Below are 26,417 nucleotides of genomic sequence, written 5' to 3' on the forward strand. Positions count from 1 at the left end.
TGTTTTCCAAGATTAACCGCATTTGAGGTTGTTGCTTTGCTAGAAAGACCTCTTGCCAGGCTTTACTTTTCGTAATTGTCTTTTCCTAACTCTATATGAACATCAACAATTAAATGTTAGATATATAAGTGTTTGAAATCAACTGGAAAATATCAGTAAGGATTAAGTTCAAAGTGCAAATATATATCCAAGCAAGACTGGAACTGCAACTTTCAGATTTTTAGGCAGACTCCCTACCATAGGTCACCGGACAAAGAGATGTTGAATTTTCTGTTTATAATAGCTGTCGTTAAATTGATTTTGCTTGTACTTCAGTTACTGCTATGTAGCTTCATAAAATGATCATCAACAGTCGGGAAATCCTGCCCCTTCTGGCTTTACATTGTCTACCAACACATCGGAGGCATGTTTTCTCCTGCTCAGGGACTTATAATGTAGAAAATAGAATTGACATGCACAATTGTATCTCTCACTGTCAAATGCTTAAATTCCCATTATATCACAATATGTATCACAATAGGGGTACCTGAATCAAAATATATTGCAATACAATTTATTTGCAATAAATAAGTCTAGTAAATAGTATAAATGACACCTGTGGTGAAGTTTTCAAAAATACAAAACTAGTTCGCACTCATGTCAAATCAGAGGGGTTGGTTCCATAGCACCATGTCAGGTGTTCTAATACACTGACATCGATTACATATATAGGGTCCTTTTTAAATAGAGACCATGCGTGTGTTTTATTAGTAACCTGTCTCATTTAAGGACATTATGACTGTGTATTGAGTAATCATGACAGAACTGCAGTCTTTTGACTAAAAAATGGATCGACGAATCACAATCTAACTTGAAAACTTATAAAGATAAAATACTCCATTAAACACTGATCATAATCAAAACATCAGATAAACTTTGTGAGATTTTCACAGAATTTAAGCCCCAAACATGAAAAAAGTGGCAAAGAAAGGGACAGCCAGGAGGATAAAGATGGCACAGAACAGGTTAATGAATCAGTAACTTTGTCGGAACACCTTGCTGTATCTTTCTCTCCCTCGCAACAAATAGTGAACTGTATCAATATCTTAATGATAGTTTGTTCAACAACTTTTTTATTTTAGGATATTAATTCTGCAAAAACCTCACAGAGTTGGTATGATGTTTTGATTATGATCAGCATTTCACTGAGTATTTCAAGTTTATCAGTTTTTGAGTTACAGTGGAAATCATCAATCTGCTTTTGAGACTGTAATATAGTATATGTTTTGAAATCTGCAAAAATAGCAAATGTAGATAGAAAAATCTGATAATATATTCAGATCTGAAAAATACAACATTTTTTACACATCGTCAAATAAATGTCAAATATGATATACTGAGCCATAAGCAAAATACTTCCATTCACAGTACAAAGGCACAATACTGAGGTAGCAGTGTTGAAGGCATAAGTGATCATGAGGCAAAGAGCATGGCACTACATGGCGACACCAGCTGCTGCATCAGTTGATTCCTTGTGTTGATCACACAGGCTTTTCAGGTGAAATTTAGTACATTTATCACAGTAACATTACTTCTTGCGAGGAGCTGACTGATCAAGTGAAAAATATTAGTGTTGTGCGTCATTATAGTGATCATAGTTTCATAATATATGTGAAAGTGAATGCATGGTGAATGATCCACAGAACATTTGTTTTTTAACTTCTCCTGAGTTTATAATTTCCATAAACGAACAATGACACAATATAACATCAGCAAAATACTCATTGAACCAATAAATAGCTGTCATAATACCAACAGACAATGAATTGAGAATAATTAAACAAATCAATCTCACTAGCCTGCATGCAAAAAACTTGAGAACATTTAACATACGATCAGTTGTATTATCGCACGCATGTACGCACGCACGCACGCACGCACAGGTACGTAATGTACTAGAATGGATTTTCAAATATGGGTGTCAAAGGGAACTAGCCCATATCTTTGAACACAATAGCTCTTCACAATAAACATTAGTTTTCAAAGATGTCAACAGTTGTGAACAACTACGATTGACAATGGATGACATAAAGTCTGAACCTTCACTGAATGTACCTTAATGAAAACTACATACAGTAAATATCTATATCCCCGATGACCCCCCTTGTTCACCACAACATTCAAGTGCTACTCAAGGAAGTAGAACTTTTCTCAGGAACATAACTAATTATTTATCAGATGGTAATTTATGACATGCCTCTTCTGACACTGGTAATACAGAACAATACCTCAAACAGTATATTTTTTCACCAGTGACCTAAACAGTACTTTGTAATCAATGTCCTAAAGAGTATTTTGTGATCAATGTCCCAAACAGTATTTTGCCACTGATGTCCCAAACAGTATTTGTAATCAATGTACCAAACAGTATTTTGTGATCAACATCCCTTGTGCATAATTCTGCCTGATGTGCTACCAATGACAATCTAATCGCATGTCAGATCACATTTGATCAACTCTATACAAAACACAGGAAGCGATGTATACTATAAATCCAAACAACACAACAACCTTCTGTGCACATCAACAACAATATAAAACAACATGCAGCATCACTGATGATCACAAACCGTCGCCATGCTGAGGAGATTCTAAAAGGAGACATCTGGTTCAGAGACAGTCCCCGTAAGTATAACTTGTGGCGTTGCACAGTGAGACAGTGTCAAGGTCATGTGATGTCAGACAGCCAAAAAGAATTCTCACAAATGTCATGTTGCAAAAGAACAGATTATCCATTATCACATTCTGGAGACAACTGACCACATTCTGGAGACAGCAGACCACATTCAGGAGACAGCAGACCACATTCAGGAGACAGCAGACCACATTCAGAGACAGCAGACCACATTCAGAGACAACTGACCACATTCAGAGACAACTGACCACATTCAGGTCCTAACTGGATGCATGCCAACTAGTTTGATCATCAATCAAAAATTAAAGCATGTAGAGCTATGATAAGAACCCCATATAAGCTACAAGTTAAAAAAAATAAGACATAAGTAAATGCATATATTGCTCAGAAGTAATCTGATGTTTTCAGGGAGCATTTGAGGGTGTTTTGAAAAATTGTAAAATATATCAGGTATAAAGGAACAGAGATACTCCAATAAAACTTTATCTGACTCTTATTCAAAATACTTTGTCTAACTGTAGACCTGATTCTAAACTCTCAGTTCTGCCTTGTTCTTATCTGACTGTACTAGTGATAGTGAGGGTCTCCCGTGTCAAGGATCTGAAATCTGGCTGTTTACGATCAATCATGGAAAAAAAATAGCTAAAGAAACTATCATGCAACATTGCTCTGTTTTCACTCTTCAAACCGAGAAATGACAAACAGCTGATGGAACAGCATTGGCTATTTCCTGACTAGTAAGGGGCTGTGCTGAGATGCACATTAAGTGCACGCCACAGCTGTTCCACCCATAATTGCTAAATAACCATGAATAGTCATGGAAACAAATAAGGGAACACATGAAGGTACAAATGTTCCTATATTTATCTCCAGAATTCTACAAACAGTGCAATACACACTTTGTGAAGAAACCTGAGAAAGAATACAGGAACACATGTATTTTTGTGTGTTCCCTTATTTGTTTCCATGAGTATACATTCTCCCATCTGCTGTCCATATAAAGACAAACTTACAAGTTCAAGCGACCGATATAACCATGACACCAGGCTGAGTATTTGATCCAGCAACAGGAAAGATGGACATTAATAACTCACCACAAGGGTTGCAGAGCAGACTTCCACTAACCCTATGTGCTAGTTTGATTCTAGTGTCAACTTCCATCTCTGAAATATCACACTGAAACTATGCATAACCGAATTATAGTCAAGCGACCCAACCAATGAACACCATGTCATATGAATATAAGTAGAGGGTTGGCATGGACAGGGTCCAGCTGTCATCTTCGAGACAACTTAAATTATGATAAAAGTATATATTTAACATCATAATTAAAAGTGTTCCATAATATTGTGTAGAAGAGCATTTTCATTTTAATAACTTAAAATACTATAACAGTATGTGTTAAACATCATCAGTAAAAGGTGTGACATAATATTGGGTACATGAGTATACTGTGATAATGTAAGGACTTAAGCAGTGGTTTTACATGCTACACATTAGACTATTAAGATCATGGAGACTGTTGTCTTGAATTTAATGCATGTATGTGGACAGTTAAAACAACCAAACATTACCTGTTCCTAAAATATATGGAGGACACTATGATGTTTTCACAACAAAAAATAACTTCTGGACGGCAACAGTGAAATTACCTGAAAAGAAAAAGAAACCTATAGTATCATGTTCCATAAGTTCATCTTGACAAGCCTTTTTCTAAAATACACATGTTACAATTTATTCTTAACTGGCAATATGTGTAATTACCTTTGTATATTGCCAGCAAACTTAATTCATAACTTTCACCATATTTGAGAAATCCATAGTTTCCCTTTCTGAATTTCAGAATATGATCTATCTGAGACAGAAATGTAATACATATGTAGATAACCTCAAATATGAATATTGCAATACAGATATATCTTGATATGAAATTACAATACATTATTCATGTAATATGTCTCCGAATGTATTCAACTAAAACAGTTAATAATGTTGTAAAATTGGTTAAGGACCATCCCAATATTCAATATTTAAGAATTATATGGATAATGATAAAAACTTCAGTACCTTAATATTGAAAATTGGTGTGGTCCTTCACCTTCTTGTTGAGTGTATAACAGCAAAGTACTTGCTCATGAAATATGCACACCAAACAAAAATGAATTCAGAATGAAAGAATGTGCCTACATGATTTAATATGTAGTGGATGAGTGAGTGAGTTTAGCTTTACATCGCTTTTAGCAATATTCCAACAATGTCATGGTTGGAAAGAGCAGAAATGGGCTTCACGTGTTGTACCCATGTGAGAAATCAAACCAAGGTAGTGGCATGACGAGTGAACACTTTAGACATCAAACCTGGGTATTTGGCATGATGAGCAAACACTTTAGACATCAAAACTGGATATTTGGCATGACAAACGAACACTTTAGACATCAAAACTGGGTATTTGGCATGATGAGCGAACACTTTAGACATCAAAACTGGATATTTGGCATGACAAACGAACACTTTAGACATCAAAACTGGGTATTAGGCATGATGAGCGAACACTTTAGACATCAAAACTGGATATTTGGCATGACAAACGAACACTTTAGACATCAAAACTGGGTATTTGGCATGACAAACGAACACTTTAGACATCAAGACTGGGTATTTGGCATGATGAGTGAACACTTTAGACATCAAAACTGGGTATTTGGCATGATGAGCGAACACTTTAGACATCAAAACTGGATATTTGGCATGACAAACGAACACTTTAGACATCAAAACTGGGTATTTGGCATGACAAACGAACACTTTAGACATCAAAACTGGATATTTGGCATGACAAACGAACACTTTAGACATCAAAACTGGGTATTTGGCATGATGAGCGAACACTTTAGACATCAAAACTGGATATTTGGCATGACAAACGAACACTTTAGACATCAAAACTGGGTATTTGGCATGACGAGCGAACACTTTAGACATCAAAACTGGGTATTTGGCATGATGAGCGAACACTTTAGACATCAAAACTGGATATTTGGCATGACAAACGAACACTTTAGACATCAAGACTGGGTATTTGGCATGACAAACGAACACTTTAGACATCAAAACTAGATATTTGGCATGACAAACGAACACTTTAGACATCAAAACTGGGTATTTGGCATGATGAGCGAACACTTTAGACATCAAAACTGGGTATTTGGCATGACAAACGAACACTTTAGACATCAAAACTGGGTATTTGGCATGACGAGCGAACACTTTAGACATCAAAACTGGGTATTTGGCATGATGAGCGAACACTTTAGACATCAAAACTGGATATTTGGCATGACAAACGAACACTTTAGACATCAAAACTGGGTATTTGGCATGACAAACGAACACTTTAGACATCAAAACTGGATATTTGGCATGATGAGTGAACACTTTAGACATCAAAACTGGGTATTTGGCATGATGAGTGAACACTTTAGACATCAAAACTGGGTATTTGGCATGACGAGCGAACACTTTAGACATCAAAACTGGGTATTTGGCATGATGAGCGAACACTTTAGACATCAAAACTGGATATTTGGCATGACAAACGAACACTTTAGACATCAAAACTGGTTATTTGGCATGACAAACGAACACTTTAGACATCGAAACTGGATATTTGGCATGATGAGTGAACACTTTAGACATCAAAACTGGGTATTTGGCATGATGAGTGAACACTTTAGACATCAAAACTGGGTATTTGGCATGACGAGCGAACACTTTAGACATCAAAACTGGGTATTTGGCATGACGAGCGAACACTTTAGACATCAAAACTGGGTATTTGGCATGATGAGCGAACACTTTAGACATCAAAACTGGATATTTGGCATGACAAACGAACACTTTAGACATCAAAACTGGGTATTTGGCATGATGAGCGAACACTTTAGACATCAAAACTGGATATTTGGCATGACAAACGAACACTTTAGACATCAAAACTGGGTATCTGGCATGACGAGCAAATACTTCAACAACTAAGCTATCCCACCACACAAACGATCCAATAAAGAATTCAAACAGGATCAGTAGAGGTAAAGTGTGTTATTAATAAAGAATATTATCAATGATTTGAAGCACTGATGAATCGTGACATCCTTTCACTTAACACAAAAACAATATGGCCAGTGGTAGCAAACACAGAGGATGTTAAAACTGTCAACGCATCTATAAAACTCTGCTTTGACATATGGAAGACGTTGTTAAAAACCAGAATTTCTGTAGTAAAAGACACAAGAATACTTCTCAACCATCTGACTCCAAACTCCAACAGTCTCCAAATGAATAATGATCCTCACAAAAACAAATTTTACCATTACATGTACTGTAAAAATATAATACTTACCACATGCCTAGAGGCAAACTGTCAATACCACATTTACCACTGGTCATGGCTCATTTAGATACTACACAAACAGTTTTTACCCACCTATAAATCTGGTCATGAATCTCGGCTTGTGTGTCCAGGTGACCACAAAGTACACTGGCACACCTGCAGAAAGGATAAGCAGAGCAGTTCCCATCTCTAGAGGGTTCTGATACACCGCAAGCACCAGGATGAACATGACAACAAACACTTGTAATATAGGCACAAACAATGGCACCTGCAACAAAGGGGAGATTACTTTCAGTGGAATTGGTTTAAAATGGCGAAAACTCTCTGTGATCCAAATCTCCCTTAAAGTTCACAGGGTTCTCATACACTGTCACCACCAGGATGAACATGACAACAAACACTTGTTATACAGGCACAAACAATGGCACCTGCAAAATAGGGGAGATTACTCTCAGCAGAATTGGTTAAAGAAGGGCAGATAATGCTTTGTGATCATAATCTTACACAATGTCTGCATGCATTGTTTCATTCTGTAAGCTACAAGTAAATAGCACTGTCAGCTAATTACAATATTCAAATTCTATGACGCAAATCTACTTCCAAACCAGTCATAAAATTGACACTATCACTGTTTTTAGTAATGAACACACAACCAGATTCTCATAGTGAGTAGTGAGTGAGTATGATTTTACACTGCTTTTAGTAAAATCCAGCAATATCATACCAGAGGACACCACAAGAGGGCTTCACACATTGTACCCATGTGAGGAATTGAACCCATATTTTTAGCGATAAGCGAATAGTTTAACCATTAGACCAGCCCAGTGACATGCATGAATGGTTCCGTTTATGGAGGAATGAGGTATCAGTTACTTTCATGTGCCAGTGCAGAAACCACTCTCTCATGTTTGTCCTTTTTCAGTAAGAACGATCACAGTCCTCGCATATTTTTCCATACAATCCTCAAGTATGTGTACTGTTTTCTTCTATACTCCCCAAGAGACTCCTATCTTTTGGTGACTCTTCCCTGAGTTTATAAAGCATGACTGGTTTGTAGAACTCACCTTGTATGGGCGTGGTTCACTGGGCTTCACCCAGCGGAGATACAGCAAAGCAACAACAACACCCATGCTCATTGTGTTGGAGAACAGGGTAATATATCTCATCATTGTGGTAAACCCGCCAACAAACAACATCACCAGGGACCATACAGCCTGTAACAGAGGTAACAGGATATAACAGACATAACCCCTATGACAGAGATAAGAGGATACCGCAGACATAATCCATGTAAAAGAGATAACAGGATATAACAGACATAACCCCTATGACAGAGATAAGAGGATATCGCAGACATAATCCTTGTAACAGAGATAACAGGATATAACACTACACTACACTACAGTTCTATACTCCCCAAGTTTTAGGGTAGATGTTGAAAACAACTATTGCATTGGGTCAACATGACATGGACTAATTTGTCAGATTCTGAAAAGCCAAACTTTAGTGCATGGGAGTCAGGTCACAAGGTCACACTAATACATATTCTCTGAATATATATATCACTTTCATAGTAACAAACAAATCCATATACATTGAAAACAAGCCCCATGGAGAACAGAGATTCAGAGCCTGATCAAACCTAAACTTGCTTCCTTTGGGACTTAAGCATTTCAGGGAGGGCTAAGCAGTAGGGAAAATAATGTGTTTTAGGGACTGTAAGACAGACTAGAGCCAGGTACACACCAGCACGACGATGGAGGGCCCAGGGGTCAGGTATTTCTGGTGGATCATCCCAAACAAAGTAGAGGCATGTCCAACTCTGGAGCCAGCAAACAACAGTCTGGAAATACAACAAGAACTGATTTTAAGCCTGAAAACACTGTGTTTCTGACACTGATAGTTCATTCCTACCTCTTTCTGCTACTGAGGCACGACTCCTATCTTCTGATCTTGTATTCTCACCCTTTATGGCACCCACCTGGAATGTCCTAGAATCCCAGCATTCAAAGCACCGACGGTGATGGTTCCAACAAGGAATGAAATCACTGGCACCAATGGAGGATACAGCCTCTCAACAAACAGCTGAAATGAAGACGAAATAAACGCTGGATACATTGCATTATTCAAAAAAGGTATCTTTTAGAGCAAACAGCATCACAACATATGTCCTCTGTTATCATCCATTTGTGTCAAGATCGTTTAGTTAAAAGTACAAATTGGGTTTCAATTGACTTACAGAAACAACAATAAAGAATTGGTAGGTGCCATGAATGGTGCTTGATAGGCCAGTCATCCATAATTACGTTCACACTAAGTTTAATTGACTGCATATGATGGAAGTGAAGCAATTGGCACAGGAGGCGGGCGGAATGCAACAAAGTATCCAACCCTGTCGTGACATTTAGTACTATGAAATATTTTGAGTCAGGGATCATCTCAAAAACAATATTTGATAGAAATTTTTAATCCTCGCGAGGACATGAGGTCCTACAATTCTAACCCAGATCTTCATGGGTATATCGCAGTTGAAGATGGTGTTTAAGTCAGTGATAGGAAGGACAACGCATTCAACAAACTTCAATGGATCTTCTACATACCAGCCCGACAGCTCTGGAGGCAGCCATTTCTGCTGGGGAGATCAGCGTGAAGTAAGCGACATTGACCAGCAGTGTCTTCAGGATGATGATGAAGAATGCCATGAACACTGACAAAGGGAGAACTCTGAAACAACAGGAGGACTATAAACATTTAGCTGACATTTGTTGTGCATAGTTGCCTCCCTTAGGCATGCAAGGAGACTATGTGTCAACACCACACCCATGTTTGTCAGGGTCATCAAAGTTGTAAATTACTCTGATATGTATTGCTTTGAGCTTTTCTATCATATAGAACACACTGAAATAGATGGAATACTCCAAAGAATACACAAACTTTCCAAACTTGTAGGTTATTTGCTCCCTAACTGGGCTTACATGCACCTCTCGCTGTGGATCCATGCACCCTACATGTGGATTGATTTACCCTCACTGTGGATGCATGCACAATGCATTACGGATCGATGCACCTTCCTTGTGGATCCGTCCACCCCTCACCATGGAGCCGTGCACTCTCCCTGTGGATCCATGCACCCCTCACCGTGGAGCCATGCACTCTCCCTGTGGATCCATGCACAACTCATTGTTCATCAATGTGAGACTTTAGGCCTACCTTCCTGGGTTCTTCACTTCCTCCGACAGGGACAGCAGTACTTGCCTACAACATAGTACACACACTTTTCTCAGATCCTTAAATAACGATTAAATGCAAATATGGAAAAATATAGCAATGAGGGTCCTTTAAGACAAACATAAAGTGATAAACTAACGACACACTCTGGAATGCCTGTTAATGGTCCTCATAGAGTTACTCAAGGCAGTTTCAAAAACTACATAATGCACTTATACAGCCACCAGATGATTTCATTACTATTAATGGCACACTCCAGATACAACAAAGTAAATTAATACCTTAATCACACTGTACTGTCAAAATATTTGCCGCACCATATCAACAAAGTTGCTACTGACAGAAGAAGATTCCTTATTGGTAAACAGTGGGATATTCATGGCTAATACCGGTCATACTACCACATGTCTGGAGGAATTTATTGACAGAAGGTTGCTTTTTAACTGACGTTTTCTTTCATAAAATACTCTTCCCACTTGATCACCATTTGCAAAATCAGCTTGTCCACAATTACAAGTGAGAGATTACACAGTGACCACAGTGTCCATGACCTGTCATACGATCGTAAACGTGACGTTTGGAGCACACGTTTACTTTTTCCCAGTAGGTTATTCACCTGATAAATACAATAGGAAAAACTATCATAAATGCGGGCAATTCATATCAATAAAACTGCCGTGCAGTTGTGATGTTATCTGCACTGGGTGTAGCCTGGAAAAAAAAGTTACCTGCAATGGTGCTGCCTGGTATACAAAAATGCAGCAGAAAGGATCGCTGCCACATCATATTAATTTAATAAAACACTGATGCATAAAATTAAGGAATATGAACATGGACAGAAATTTATAAAAAATTCATAAACATACTTAACGAATCAGCATTCATATGTCCTTGACCTCATATGTGGGTCACACAAGACCTTTTCAAACTGACAGTATTACTGACATAAAGAACACTAGGCATGAATTCAGCATCTGAAAAGACTTAACCCAGAGATTGAAGTGAGTCATGTAATATCACTGAGATGTTATTGTTTCAAAACTAAATTTCCAAGAACTTGTTCATTTACATGAGCTGCTTGGCAGTGATACTATGATGGTGCACACCTACCAGCCACCGTAGCCAAACAAAGAGAAGAATATTGCCAGAGACAAGTCTCCTGCTTCTGTGGACGTGTCTTCAAAGGGACTCTCAAAATATTCGGTGTTTCCTGCAAAAACACATTATTTTGCACCATAATTGTATTGTTCTACACAAGTCAAGTTTATGGTTACCATGTTCAAGGTACATAATTCTGCATATTATAATAATCATGTTGTTGATTAGTGGATTGTCTGGTCCAGACTCGATTATTTACAGGCTGCTGCCATTTAGCTGGAATATTGCTGAGTGCGGTGCAAAACTAAACTCACTAACTCACTCACACACAGGAGATATGAAATAATATCTCTTACTAGTCTTAGATCTAACCGCAGTGACATGTGCGTCGTAAAGCTTAGCAGATGACTGTGATGTCATCTCTTCTTGTTCTCACTAATCCCTGAATCTGTTCCTGTAATGCTTACACTCAAGACACTTGATACTGCACCTCCCCTTACAGCAGCTCTCAATGAACACACAATGTCATTTAGGATTACACTATCTCAGTAAAGTACATATCTGAGTGGAGGCTAAGGTGGATGAGTGGGTTAAATAGCTCCCTTTGTATGCTGGCAAAATATAACACAGAAATGACAAAAGTTTATGGATGATCAACTTTATGTTAACAACTGTGACATTTCAGTATAGGTACTTATACCGTTTTTGGAACACATCATCAAATTTCCTCAAAACAACATCAACTGGGACACTATAAAAACGCTGACAAACAACAAACAAGATTACACTTAGCGGAAAATGGCTGAAGCACTACAAAAAAAACGCCGCTTCAATCCCTCCATTAATAGAGATCATGGGATTACATCCCTTTAGCTTACGCCCACCTTATCCACAAATAATTACGCACTCAACCCGCTCTAACTTCTCCTAACCTTGCTAACTCACATTTCTCACAACTGGCCTCCCACTATTATATGAATTAATCCCCCAACCACCTTTGCTTCACCTATTGTCATAATACTGGTAGTCCCACTCATCTCATTTTGTTAATTTTAACTAATCATTGTGTTATTGTAGCCCGTAATTGAACTTTCTTTTATGCTTTGTTATGCCACATGTGTTACTGTTATCACAGTATCTTATCTTGGCATATAATCTGGTGAACTCCATCACTCCCCCATATGGCTGAAATCGGTATACAGTTGTTAAAATGAAGAAATTTATCATCCATAACATTTTGTCATATCTACTTCTAGAATGCCACATAAACAAATTACAAATATAACATGTTGCTGTTTACAATCTTAAAAGGTGGTAAGACTGACGTTGGATGGTGAACAGATTCTAGCACAAATCATGTGTCAAATGAATTTCTAATTTTAATCTCCTCTTACTGATATACTTGATAGCAAAACATCATGGTGAAGTTGATTAATCCAAGCACTCATAAGACACACTAGTGGTGGTGGCGAGTGGTCCTGTGCGTAGTGCTCAGGTCACCATCAGTTGAAGTTAAGCACGTCGAGCTTGGACAGTCCTTGGATAGGTGGCCGTGTTTGGCAGTTTAACTCCTGAAAGTTTCTAGGACTTCGGTCCTGCCCACAACGAAGCACACGTGAAACATGTGGTCTCACCTTAGGCAAGTGAGTTTGTTCAAATTTGCCTCTGTTCACCCAGCAGAAAATGGGTACCCGGTGAGATAGAGTCTTGTGACTATAACCTTCTAGCGCTTAAGAAGGCAGCTTGGGTTATCCGGGGTAATGATAATCAGATTCTGATTAGAGCGTCCAGTGAGCAACTGGTCAGATGGATACTAGGCGCTATATAAGTGAATTATTATCATTATCACTACAGAAGTCCTGATCATCTCTGCTTACCTTTAGCAAACATGGCAATACCACCAGCGATGATGATCAACATGGCCAGCATCTTGGTGCTGGAGAGGAACGTCTGCACCCGTGTCACATACTTCATGTACACGCAGTTCAGAGTCACCAAGGTCACTGAAATAAGAGCAGCAGCATAATCTCTGGAAGCAATCACACACACAGAGACTTGAGAGTCAATGACATTGCCAGGTACATGGAACTAGTGTCAAAAGCTGTTATGTTTGAACAGAAGAGCTGAATCAGCTGCTTGTCATATAATACTATTGTAATACAAACCTTTTTTGCCATCAATCAAGCTCTTGTAAAACAATGTTTTTCATATGCAGGGGTTAAAAAATATCTGATCACCCGATGCCCAGGACAAGTCAGTTTTCAATTTCGCAATCAAATAATGGTATCTCACTTGTCTGTGGACTACTAGATAATTATCCATATTATTTCCGACTGCAAATAAACTTGGATTTAGTTTCATATCTGCTCATATTGTAGCTATTACATTTCGCAATAATAATAATAACAATAATAATAATTTAGAGCTATCGTTCTTTGAAATTTGTCATTCTTCAATAAATTTATCTAGTAACATCAACATCAAACATTGTGTCATGAAATCAGGGCATGTGCAAAATTAGTCAGGACAAATTACTTTCTTGAACTCACTAGCCCTATGGCAAGTGGTTTTTTTGAACCCCGGATTTGCCATATAAATATCATTTTTGAGGATATTCGATTATATTACATTACACTTATCAAAAATGTCTTCCAGATATAATTTTGTAATTCCTCTGTGAGTCATCACAGAGCCCATGACTAGCTAGCATACTGAAGTGAACTTGACATTGACGACTGTTGTGGTCAACTTGAACAAAACAATCAAACAGCCTGATCATATTGCCTCTGATACTTAAGCATAGAATTACGACTAAGATTGAGTTTGTACAAATGGAACCTGAAGATACAGCATTAATACTGGCTTTGTTGATGAGTTGTGTGGGGGAAAAGATGAACTATGCTCTATTAAGAGAAAGACTACACTATTACTTGTTCAAAACAATGAGTGTTCGAAAAACAAGTCTCTTACCTATAATCCATGCAGCGAGCATTTTGATACCCCATTCCATTTCTGGAATATCACATCCTGGGAATATAGCCTTGACAACGTACACTGCTGCCGTCTTGGACTGGAAGGCCCAGAATGGTCCAGAAATGAGCACAATGTAACCCCAAAGAATCAGGAAGCCAGGAAGAGAGCCAAATGTGCTGTAGATGAAAGCATAAGGTCCGCCAGCTTTAGGCATCATGGTACCAAGTTCGGTAAAACACAACGCCAGACTGAGATTGATCAAGCCTCCCACCATCCAAGCCACTAGAGACATCCCGACTGAGCCTGAAAACTTGACGATGGTTGATGGTGCTATGAAGACTGCTGAATGGCCGGTGATGGATACTAAGAGAGCGGTACAGTGAAACAGGTTCATGGACTGTTTCATCTGTACCTTGGACTCAATAACGACCTTAGGACCATCTTTATCCCCCCGGCTTGCAACTGCGTCCTCGACGGTGCTGTCAGTCTCCCTCATGTCTCCCATGGTGCTGATGGTGTGATTATTTGGGATGTTGTAGCAAGGGTACTACACACAGCTGTCAAGTCATTTTTCTGTATTTCAAACCTGCAAGAGATACATGTATATATTTTAAACCTGTATAACGAGTTTGGAGTAACTGAAACCTGTAATTAAAGGCACATGTGAGTGAAACAGAACATGTCCATAAAACCTGTCCATAAAAAGTCCTGTCACAAACAAAATATGCATTTGAAACCTGTCATAGACAAGCCATGTATTTGAAACCTGTCATAGTCATGTCACGTATTTGAAATCTGTATTGGAGAAGTCATGTATTTGAAACCTGTAGCAGACTAGTCATGTATGTGAAAGCTGTCATGGACATGTCATATATTACATATATATATAACTGAACCTGTCATAAAAAATACTTATATGCTATTTGAACCCTGTAAATATTTTGAAGAGAAAAAAATCTGTAATGATTTGAACAGATAAAACACATGAGTACCTGACGTTAAGTTAGGTTGAGGAGGAATTGAGTGTAGTCATTTTGTTTCAATCATCAATACCATGGCAGTCTGTGTTTGAGCTGGGGTAAATAAAAATCATTTGAAAGATTAACATTTCGACTCATACCATACACACTGGATAAACTGCATCAAATATTAACACAGAGACCATGCCTGTAATCTAAGTGTCTTCTACACATCCTTCTTGATAGTAAGGAGACACTAGCTGGGTCTGTCTGTCATGGGAATTACCTTGTGTCCAGCAATCCATAGATTGGTGGGTTAGTGTGTATGAATGTGAGCGAGTGAGTGAGTGTTAATGTTTGGAAGAGAGAGAGAGGGAGAGGGAAGAGAGAGGGGAGAGAGAGAGGGAGAAAGAGGGAGAAAGGGAAAGAGAGGGAGAGAGAGATAGAGAGAGGGAGAGAGAGAAGGAGAGAGAGACAGAGACAGAGAGAGACAGAGAGGAGGAACAGGTTGCTGAAGACCCATTCTCACCCGATTCTTCACAGGGCTTACCACAACTGCGAATATTGGTGACAGCAGTGAATATGTACTGATGAAAAAATTGAAATTATGATTGCGAATCTTTATAATTTTACCTTGCCAAACGAACATTTCAGTCTCGTTTAAGTAACATTTAAGTAATTTAGGATAAAAGTTGTATGCAGTTTAAATGAAACACCGAGAAGAAGTAGGGTTGGTCTAAGTTAATGGTCATCATGAACTGCACATGCCTTTGTTCCATTGTTCCAACAACTGTTTACCCCCTTGCAATATAACCAACAATAGCCATTTGAAACAATGATCCGTTTGTTTAACAAATTTTATCCTAAGCTGAATAAAATTTTGAGACTTTAATTTTTAAGTCGCAAGCTAAAATTATTTGGATTCCCAATCCTAAATTCACCTTATTTGGTTAACTTTTTGTTTAAAGTGAAATTCATTGGTATGTTAAGAAAGGCCATGCTTAACCAAGTTGGCAGCCCTGTAAATGTCAAGCTCGGTTCACGCAACACAAATATCCAATCCCAGGAAGGAACATGTTGGTGAGAACTGCCCGTTTAACATTTTCTGGTGAATTTGCCCACACGCAAAATAACCGCTAATGGAATCATAAGATTCAGAACTATAAGGTCAGGACATATAGTTCCCTGACGCAGAACAGTGAGTGCTTATTGATAGCAAGAGCATTTTGGTGTGCATCTGCCGTAAGGATACATGTGTGGACATGAGATAGAAATCACCAGGTATAATTGCATCTGTCAAGAGACTGCTTTGGATGTTGGTTAGTGTAATGTAACACTACATACTGTGTAACTGAAGACTGAAAACCATTTCACACAGATTCTCTTCCTTCGTGGTTTAGCTGTGAAATGAAATTGACTTGCTTCAATTAAATTAGGACTCTTTGTTAAATGAAATTGACAGCATACATGGGAACATTCAAGCTATACAAGGACAAGCTATATCATCCTGTCCCGTGACTGATATCATGAGCAACTGTTTATGCCATTGACGTTCAAAGACATCATCAATGTAATATGAGAATAACTTCATGTGATTATTATTGGTTGCTTAGGAACAATTCCAACCCCAAATTCCTCCAGAGGAAGATCATCATTGGCTAAAAGGGACTTATACAGCATAGATTATTGGGAAACCTGTCTAACAGATCTCCATGCTTTAGACCAGCACAGATTACTGGGAAAACTGTCTAACAGGAGATCTCCATGCTATAGACCAGCACATATTACTGGGAAACCTGTCTAACAGGAGATCTCCATGCTATAGACCAGCACTGATTACTGAGAAACCTGTCTAACAGGAGATCTCCATGCTATAGACCAGCACAGATTACTGGGAAACCTGTCTAACAGGAGATCTCCATGCTATAGACCAGCACAGATTACTGAGAAACCTGTCTAACAGGAGATCTCCATGCTATAGACCAGCATAGATTACTGAGAAACCTGTCTAACAGGAGATCTCCATGCTATAGACCAGCACAGATTACTGAGAAACCTGTCTAACAGGAGATCTCCATGCTATAGACCAGCACAGATTACTGGGAAACCTGTCTAACAGGAGATCACTGTTGCTAAAGACCAGCACAGATTACTGAGAAACCTGTCTAACAGGAGATCTCCATGCTATAGACCAGCACAGATTACTGGGAAACCTGTCTAACAGGAGATCTCCATGGTGTAGACCAGCACAGGTTACTGGGAAACCTGTCTAACAGGAGATCACTGTTGCTAAAGACCAGCACAGATTACTGAGAAACCTGTCTAACAGGAGATCTCCATGCTATAGACCAGCACAGATTACTGGGAAACCTGTCTAACAGGAGATCACTGTTGCTAAAGACCAGCACAGATTACTGAGAAACCTGTCTAACAGGAGATCTCCATGCTATAGACCAGCACAGATTACTGAGAAACCTGTCTAACAGGAGATCTCCATTGCTATAGACCAGCACTGATTACTGGGAAACCTGTCTAACAGGAGATCTCCATGGTGTAGACCAGCACAGGTTACTGGGAAACCTGTCTAACAGGAGATCACTGTTGCTAAAGACCAGCACAGATTACTGAGAAACCTGTCTAACAGGAGATCTCCATGCTATAGACCAGCACAGATTACTGGGAAACCTGTCTAACAGGAGATCACCATTGCTATAGACCAGCACTGATTACTGGGAAACCTGTCTAACAGGAGATCTCCATGGTGTAGACCAGCACAGGTTACTGGGAAACCTGTCTAACAGGAGATCTCCATGGTGTTGACCAGCACAGATTACTGGGAAACCTGTCTAACAGGACATCTCCATGGTGTAGACCAGCACAGGTTACTGGGAAACCTGTCTAACAGGAGATCTCTAATTTTGTTCAGACATCCTAATTATTACTGAACTGATCACATCTTAATCTTTTGCACAGGGTGTTTACTTAGTGCATCACATGTGTTCCTTATGTGAATAAGGAAGGTACACAGACGGCTTTGGGTCTCCAAACAGGATGCTTGTTATATTAAAAAATGAAAAAAACACCAGCCCTATTCTTTCATGTCGGTAAAATTCCCGTATCTGGGACCTTGGAACATAATGTTAATGTCTGATTTTTATGGCACAGTGTGTACAATGCGAATGACAACCTTCCTTTCCCCGCTTCTTTCTCTCTCCTCGCCACAGCCCTCCTCTCTCTCACCCACCCACCCTACAAAATGTATGTACAAAGTAAGTGACACCCCAGGCCATAAGTCATGTACAAATGTCTACAAAATTGCTGCCATATCCTGCTCCTTAAATTCATTACCACATAGCTCCCAACCGCCCATGAAATACTTGAATTTCATTGGACATTCAATTAAATTAGATAATATCAATTTGGATTGAAAATGTACCTCTTTTTAGGACTTTCATATACAACACTGTCACCCTACTTCAGCTCTGCCACCATTATGGTTGACATCAACACAAGAGACGTGATGGAAATATTAACAATAACACAATTTTATTAAAACTCAAAAAATACAAACATATTATTTTTTCCTCCACAGTTATTTTGAACCTCACTATCATATTACCTTCTATTATAAAAATATACTCAGAGCCTAAGCAATCGGGATATGATGACATGTGTCCACCAAGTCAGGAACCCTGACCACCCAATCCTGTTAGTTGCCTCTTACGTTAAGCATTGGTTACTGAAGATTATAGCTAAAATAAATATCATTAAAATGCCTGCACATTATCAGAAATGAGCAGGCCACTGCAACTTGATAATAACCGCAAAATGCTTTACGCCGGGCCATTATCAAACCCAGTTGTTACATGATGTCGTAAGTAGCTCAGCTCTTGAAGTTCAATCACCTACGGCTCATTTGACCTTGGGTTCATTATTGACAATATATCTGGCTCACATTTGACACATGTACCTGTGCCTTTACTCACTTTCTTGCCTGTGCCAGCCATAACAATTGTACCATTAATTACAACATACAGCAATGAAAATATCGACTTGGAAATAATGGCGGCTGGAATTATGGGCAAAGGTCAAGGTCGAATGTCGTCACTCTCAATAGTGACATCATCTATGTTGTTCTATGACATGTCTATATTTGTAAAATGTGTGTCAGTGACCTCCATGATTTGTTGTTTGCAGTAAATGCTTCTAAACATTGTTTTTATTTTTATTTTATTAAAAATTCTGTTCTTTTCAGCTATAATAATGGTAAGGCTATTTTCCAGAGCATTATCATTTGCAGGAGCCCTTGGTCTTTTCAACTGCCCCCCTCTGTCGGGCAGTTAACGAAAGATCTCAGGCATCTGCAAATGATAATGCCTTGAAAAATACCCTTACATTAATTCTACCTGGATCTTCATGGGTTCGAAATCTGCAATAAAGTGTTTGTAAGATTTTCCTTCCTGGTAAACTATACGTTTTTTCTGTTTGAAATAGTTTACACAACATAGGACATCCAGTAAGTTAGAAGAACTTCATTCTCAAAGAACTAGTGTCATACCTAAGACATTTTTTTTCTGTGGAACTTTGCAGGATATCAGTCAGGCAAAACAGTCAGTTCATGCCACTCACACTTCCACATGTCCTGTTGCATCAGCCAAAAGGCATGACAAAAACTGACCCACCAGAATTCTGCTTTCTGCCAGCTTCCATGCAAGACTGTCACTTCTGGTGATTCATGTCTGTCACACTACATTTATGGTTTCAAATGAAAGTTAGAAGCTGTCAATTTGGTCGAACATTAAGAAAATTTTCGAACATATCAATCTCCTAAATCTTAACTCACTTGTTTGTTTCTCTGTAGATCAGCCCAGAGGGGAACTCAGAAGGACCAAGGACACCAGTTTTATATTTCAAGCTATAAATATAAATCACATAGCTGGAACAAAATGGGTACCCGGTGGGATAAGTGATATGACTGTTAATTTCATAGCGTGTTACAGATAGCATGGGTTATTGGGTGTAATGTTATGCTGGCACATCTAGAATGCACAAGCGCATGAAAACAGGCTCCTGATAAACAGTCATTGTATCAAAACCACAGTTGTTTATACACATCAACTAAGATATAAAGCCTGTGACTTCACAAAAATACAAGTTGATAGTTATATCTATGAGTCTGCTATAAGCATGCTTGTTATGAACACAGGTCATTGTATATGTCTCTGATCAGTAAATCATACACTGCCAATAAAACCTGCCTGTAGCTCAATCAGTGGCAGCTTGCCTCCTGTACATGAATATCCAGAATCCTTTCAGTGCAGGCTCATCATTTAATCAATTCACTGAATATTGCATAAAGCTTTGTCTCCATCCATAATTCTGTCCACATTCTGTCTGGTTTCATACCAGATGTATAATCATGTACATAATCACAGCTCACCTACCACGACAAGAGGAACAGCTGGGGACACATTTAATTAATTTCTTGTCAAATTCAATACCTATCTCAAACCGATACATACTGCAATAGTTTTCTTTGTACAGGTTGACTGTGTAAAACAACACAGGCCACAATTTCAGAGATGTTCATGTATTTGCACCAGTCAAGGTCCAGTTGGAATGATTTTATTGCAATATGTAATGAAAGAATTTGGTTATGTTTCGACATAGATTTTAAGTCCTTATGTGATTCATGCGAAGTGGATCGCCTATATATATTTCACCCCAAATTATTTCTCATGTATCACATGCTTGACAACGACTTTAGAATTTATGTTGTAATGTCGCCTATACGAAACAAAAAAGCTGTTTAGTCATGAAAATAGTCCTCATTCTTCACCTACCCTACTAGAATGTTAATCAAAGAAGTCATTCCGTATTACAATCACTCAGAATTACAATCATTCAGTTTTATGATCATTCAGTTTTTCAATCATACAGTTTTACGTGCCATAAGTTTCATAGAAAGAAAGAGATCACAACCTATCAGTTGTTGCTTCGTGACTGCTGTTCCTGGAATTGATGCATACATTTATATATATTTGGGGGCATACTAGTAACATGTTGAAAATAGCACCTGCACTGACCCCAGTCACTCACTCTTAAACAATGCTCCAACAAATATATATAGTAATGTGTCACACAATATGCATGTATACCTGTAGCATTATGTTTTGCAGTGTCATTTGTAACTGCCAATATACAGCTGTTGTAAAACTTGATAGAAATAAGCAAGGGACAAATGAATTGAAATTAATTCCAAATAGTGCACATTCATACCATGAAATCAAGTACAATTTTAAAAAAACCAATTCTCCAAAAAATTCCTGCCACCCGTTCAGTGCAGTCATGCTTAAAGTTTCAAAAAGGGAGTTGATATGAAGAATACACAAGAAATATCTCACTTTAAAAGTTATATTTCTTTCCTGCTGACAGCTACATTATGACTAGATTCTAAAGAGTCTACAACATTTTGTGGAACTTTGTTGTTTAATGCATGGGAAATTGAGGAACTGTGCTTCACTCCTGTACTGTCAACAGTTAAAGGGGCACTGATGTGGAGCGAATAATGTTTCTCGCAAACGGTCTAATTACGAAACAAAACTGCAAATTGGTCAGCGCCCGCTCCTTCGACCGTGACAGACAAAGGGACTGGGCTCCGGTCCACATTAGCAGAATTTCTTAACCTACACAGCCAGGAAGCCGGGTGCCCATCATATGCCATTATTTAAAAATATCCATGGTATTCCTTGTCTGATCGTAACAAAATATCCCAGCAGTTTAGTTTTGTTTTTCGGATGCTTGGATGGTGACTGATCCAATTTGATCCTATTTCTGTGTTTTTTACCTCGATATTTAATCATGTAATGTGAAAATATGATGTCTACAGACACGTGGCAAGCCATTTGTTTCAGTCCGAAAGATTGCAAAGGTTTATATTTAGATAGTTTTGAGTGTTGGCCCAGCTGTGATAGCAAATATCATACGTAAATTTTGGTAGCTATGGTAGCTACCCTGGTTTATTATCTATGATAATAAAAACACACAGTTGATTTATTTGAATTCGTAAACTAAAAACGATGACTTTGCCATTGGTAGAGAAATCTGAAAATTTTCTTACATAAAAAAACTGATTACACCTATTCATCCAAGTACACAGCAAATGCCTGTATGTATTCCTTATGTAACGAAGGTCCGTTCGTATCCTCAAAACAGTTTTGGCCCATACATGTTTTCAGGCTGCATGCGACACAGAGATTACATCTTCCTTGCTGTAACTCATGTTTGATGGTGTAAACCTACATGTGTTATTTGTCATCATTCTCTTGGTGGTCAGTTAATGAATTTATAACAGGTATAATTAGTGGTAACACCTCTCAGGTTACTCAACAAAGGTTCCCACTTGGCATGTCTCCTGTCTGGAGTAAATACTCAACATTATAAATTTAGGTCTGTAGTGGCAAATGTAATTATGTTATGTAATATGTGCATGTAAGTGATGTAAGAGGGTTCATCAGCTCAGTTATAAAAACAAACATCGATCAAAGGATTAACCGATAAACACTGATTAATTAATTACTTTTATCTTCTACAGAGGATTTGTCAAAAGGCAGAGTGTGTAGATGTACTAATCTATACTGACTACACCCTGTCATAAAGTGCGAGTGTAAAAACAACATCCTCCCTTCAAAGAGTTAACCATCATTGCGTTGACTGATTCATTGCTCATTATTGGTTAACTAAATTACTTAGAATGGCGGACAACATACAAATAGTTGCCAGGTGTGCTATCTTGGGTGACCAATGAGAGGTTTATCAGGTTTTCACCAGTGTGAAAGATGTGGAACGATGTGTTGCATTTTTGCAAATTCGACTGTTGTAAGACACACAACACAGAGCAGGATTATTTACCAGCTTGGAATATCGTTCTTTTATGTGGATATTGATGGATACATTCCTGAACAAGGTAGTAGCCTGACACTGTTGCTATAAAATTAGTCTGTTTAACATTCACTATTTGCATTTTGTTTTAATTTATTTGATGTAGCATTCAGCAGAATCTATATGACAGAAAACACACACTAGATCGCGAATGTGTGTGAAATAGGATCCCTATTGACAGTCTATACAATGTTTAAATGTTACCGTCATGTTAAAAATTTACTATAAGTATAAGCAGACCGTGTGTTCTTTTATTAATTTTCAAAATCATACAAATATGACAACAAACTAATTAGGGTTATGCGACAAAATATAGAGATGTACCCTGGCTTCGTTATTTTTCCGTCCTAATAGTTTTTAACCATTTCTACCACTGGCAGATGATTAATCTTCAAAGTGTTTCATTTGTTTTCATAATACATTTGCAATGAAGTAAAAATGACTTCACCTTAGTTCATCTGTCTATGATTAAACTCTTAATTAATGCGAACTGCGCAGCAGAGGTTACGAACCAGTCACAAATTCTGTGATATCATCTGGGTACTCACGGGAGAAAAACAATAACAAAAGCTTAAACCAGTCCACGGATATTGCTCCGCATCAGTGCCCCTTTAAGTACTCAGGAGACCATGAGCTATCTTAGTGCTGAGGTGATCGAAACTCTCATTATACACATTAAAGGGGCACTGATGCGGAGCGAATAATGCTTCTCGCCAACGGTCTAATTACGAAAGCAGACCGCAAATTGGTCAGCGCCCACTCCTTCGACCGTGACGGACAAAGGAACTGGGCTCCTGTCCATATTAGCAAAATTTCTTCACTTTAACAGTCAGGAGGCCGGATGCCCATCACATGCCATTTGTTTAAAAATATCCATGGTATTCCTTGTCTGATCGTAACCATATATCCCAGCAGTGTAGTTCTTTTCGGATGCTTGTATGGTATACTTACTGATCCAATTTGATCCTATTTCTGTGTTTTTAACATCGATATTTAATCATGTTACATGAAAATATGATGTCTACAGGCACGTAGCAAGCCATTTGTTTCAGTACGGAAGATTGCAAAGCTTTATATTTAGGTAGTTTTGTGTGTTGGTTGAGCTGTGATAGCAAATAGCATACGTAAATTTTGGTAGCTATGGTAGCTACAATGGTTTATTATTTATGATAATAAAACACACAGTTGATTTATTTGAATTCGTAAACAAAAAAACGATGACCTTGGCTTTGGTAGAGAAATCTGAAAATTGTCTTACGTAAAAAACACCTTATTTCACTTATTTACCAAAGTACACAGCAAATGCCTGTGTGTATTCCTTATGTAACGAAATTCCGTCGGTATCCTCAAAACAGTTTCGGCCCATAAGTGTTTTCAGGCTGCATGCGACACAGAGATTACATCTTCCTTGCTGTAACTCGCGTTTGATGGTGTAAACCTACACGTGTTATTTGTCATCATTCGCTTGATGGTCAATTCATGAATTTATAACAGGCATAATTAGTAGCAACACCACTCGGTTACTCAACAAAGGTTCCCATTTGGCATTTCTCCTGTCTGGAGTAAATACTCAACATTATAAATTAAGGTCTGTAATGGCAAATGTATTGTATGTTATGTAATGTGTGCATGTAAGTGATGCAAGAGGGTTTATCAGCTGAGTTACAAAAACAAACATCGATCAAAGGATTAACCGATAACACACTGATTGATTAATTACTTTTATCTTCTAGCGGATTTGTCAAAAGGCAGTGTGTGTAGATGACTACACCCTGTCGTAAAGTGTGAGTGCAAAAACAACATCCTCCCTTCAAAGAATTAACCACCCTTGCGTTGATTGATTGATTGCTCAATATTGGTCAATTAAATTACTTAGAATAGTGGACGTCATACAATTAGTTGCCAGGTGTGCTATCTTGGGAGACCAATGAGAGGTTTATCAGGTTTTCACCAATGTGAAAGACGTGAAACGATGTGTTACTTTTTCGCAAATGAGACAGTTGTAAGACACGCGACACAGAGCAGGATTATTTACCAGCTGCAGATGAATGGAATACGATTTCTTTTACGTGGATATTGATGGATACATTCCTGAACAAGGTAGTAGCCTGACACTGTTGCTATAAAATTAGTCTGTTTTACATTCATTATTTGCATTTTGTTTTAATTTATTTGTTGTAGCATTCAGCAGAATCTGTATGACAGAAAACACACACTAGATCGCGTATGTGTGCGAGATAGGATCCACATTGGCAATCTATACAATGTATAAATGTTGCTGTTATGTTAGAAATTTACTATGAGTATAAACAAATCGTGTGTTCTTTTATTAATTTTCAGAATCATACAAATATGACAGTAAACTAATTAGGGTTATGAGACAAAATATAGAGACGTACATTGGCTTCGTTATTTTTCCGTCCTAATAGTTTTTTACCATTTCTACCACTGGCAGATGATTAACCTTCAAAGTGTTTCATTTGTTTTCATAATACATTTGTAATGAAGTACAAATGACTTCACCTCAGTTGATCTGTCTATAATTAAACTATCAATTGCGCTTACGGACTGCGCAGCGGAGGTCACGAACCAGTCACGAATTCTGGGATATCATCCGGGTACTCACGGGAAAAAAACAATAACAAAAGTTTACACCAGTCCACGGAAATTGCTCCGCATCAGTGCCCCTTTAACAATGATGTACGTGTGACCATGACTGCCTATGATGACTTTGCCACAAGGTGCAATGATTATAAACATTGCTGTTTGACTAAGTGATACTTCAGTACATAACTTTAGTCTAACCACTTCACCCTGGCATTTTGAAGTTCGATATGTCGTTCACTTTTTTCAACAAATATTTGGTCAATGACTAGTTTCAGCTTTCAAAAATACACAGCGTACTGATTTGGTAACACATTAGTTGTAACACGTTGCCTATAAATTGGAAAGATACTTGCCAAAACTAGGTAAAAAGGCAAATTATATATTCGTTACAAAAGTTAGCTGGGCAACCACTTGAGCGATTCTACAAGAAATTCTGGAAATCAAGTTAGGTGAGTGCACTGGTCTAATATCCTCAAAGAATTCAGTATACTCTTTGTTTCGATTTTGCTACCTCATGACAATTGACGCAATTTCACAGCAAAAGATA

The 26,417-nt window shown here is 38.2% G+C and overlaps 1 protein-coding gene across 4 annotated transcripts in view; it reads right to left on the reverse strand.

Moving 5' to 3' along the window:
* Positions 1–3,633: 3,633 nt before the first annotated feature.
* Positions 3,634–26,417, reverse strand: part of LOC137258559 (Y+L amino acid transporter 2-like) — a 30,554-nt gene continuing 7,770 nt past the window's right edge. For 2 of the 4 annotated variants that reach the window (XM_067796267.1, XM_067796269.1), the window contains exons 2-11: positions 14,361–14,949; positions 13,268–13,393; positions 11,403–11,502; positions 10,275–10,319; positions 9,665–9,788; positions 9,046–9,149; positions 8,811–8,907; positions 8,129–8,278; positions 7,158–7,332; positions 3,634–4,326 (exon numbers count right to left, since the gene is read on the reverse strand). In XM_067796267.1, the coding sequence (XP_067652368.1) occupies positions 4,274–4,326; positions 7,158–7,332; positions 8,129–8,278; positions 8,811–8,907; positions 9,046–9,149; positions 9,665–9,788; positions 10,275–10,319; positions 11,403–11,502; positions 13,268–13,393; positions 14,361–14,868 (1,482 nt within the window). In that variant the 5' untranslated portion in view covers positions 14,869–14,949 and the 3' untranslated portion in view covers positions 3,634–4,273. The other 2 variants (XM_067796268.1, XM_067796270.1) reach the window with 2 other exon arrangements.

Source organism: Haliotis asinina, chromosome 12 (assembly GCF_037392515.1).
Source record: "Haliotis asinina isolate JCU_RB_2024 chromosome 12, JCU_Hal_asi_v2, whole genome shotgun sequence".
NCBI lineage: Eukaryota > Metazoa > Mollusca > Gastropoda > Lepetellida > Haliotidae > Haliotis > Haliotis asinina.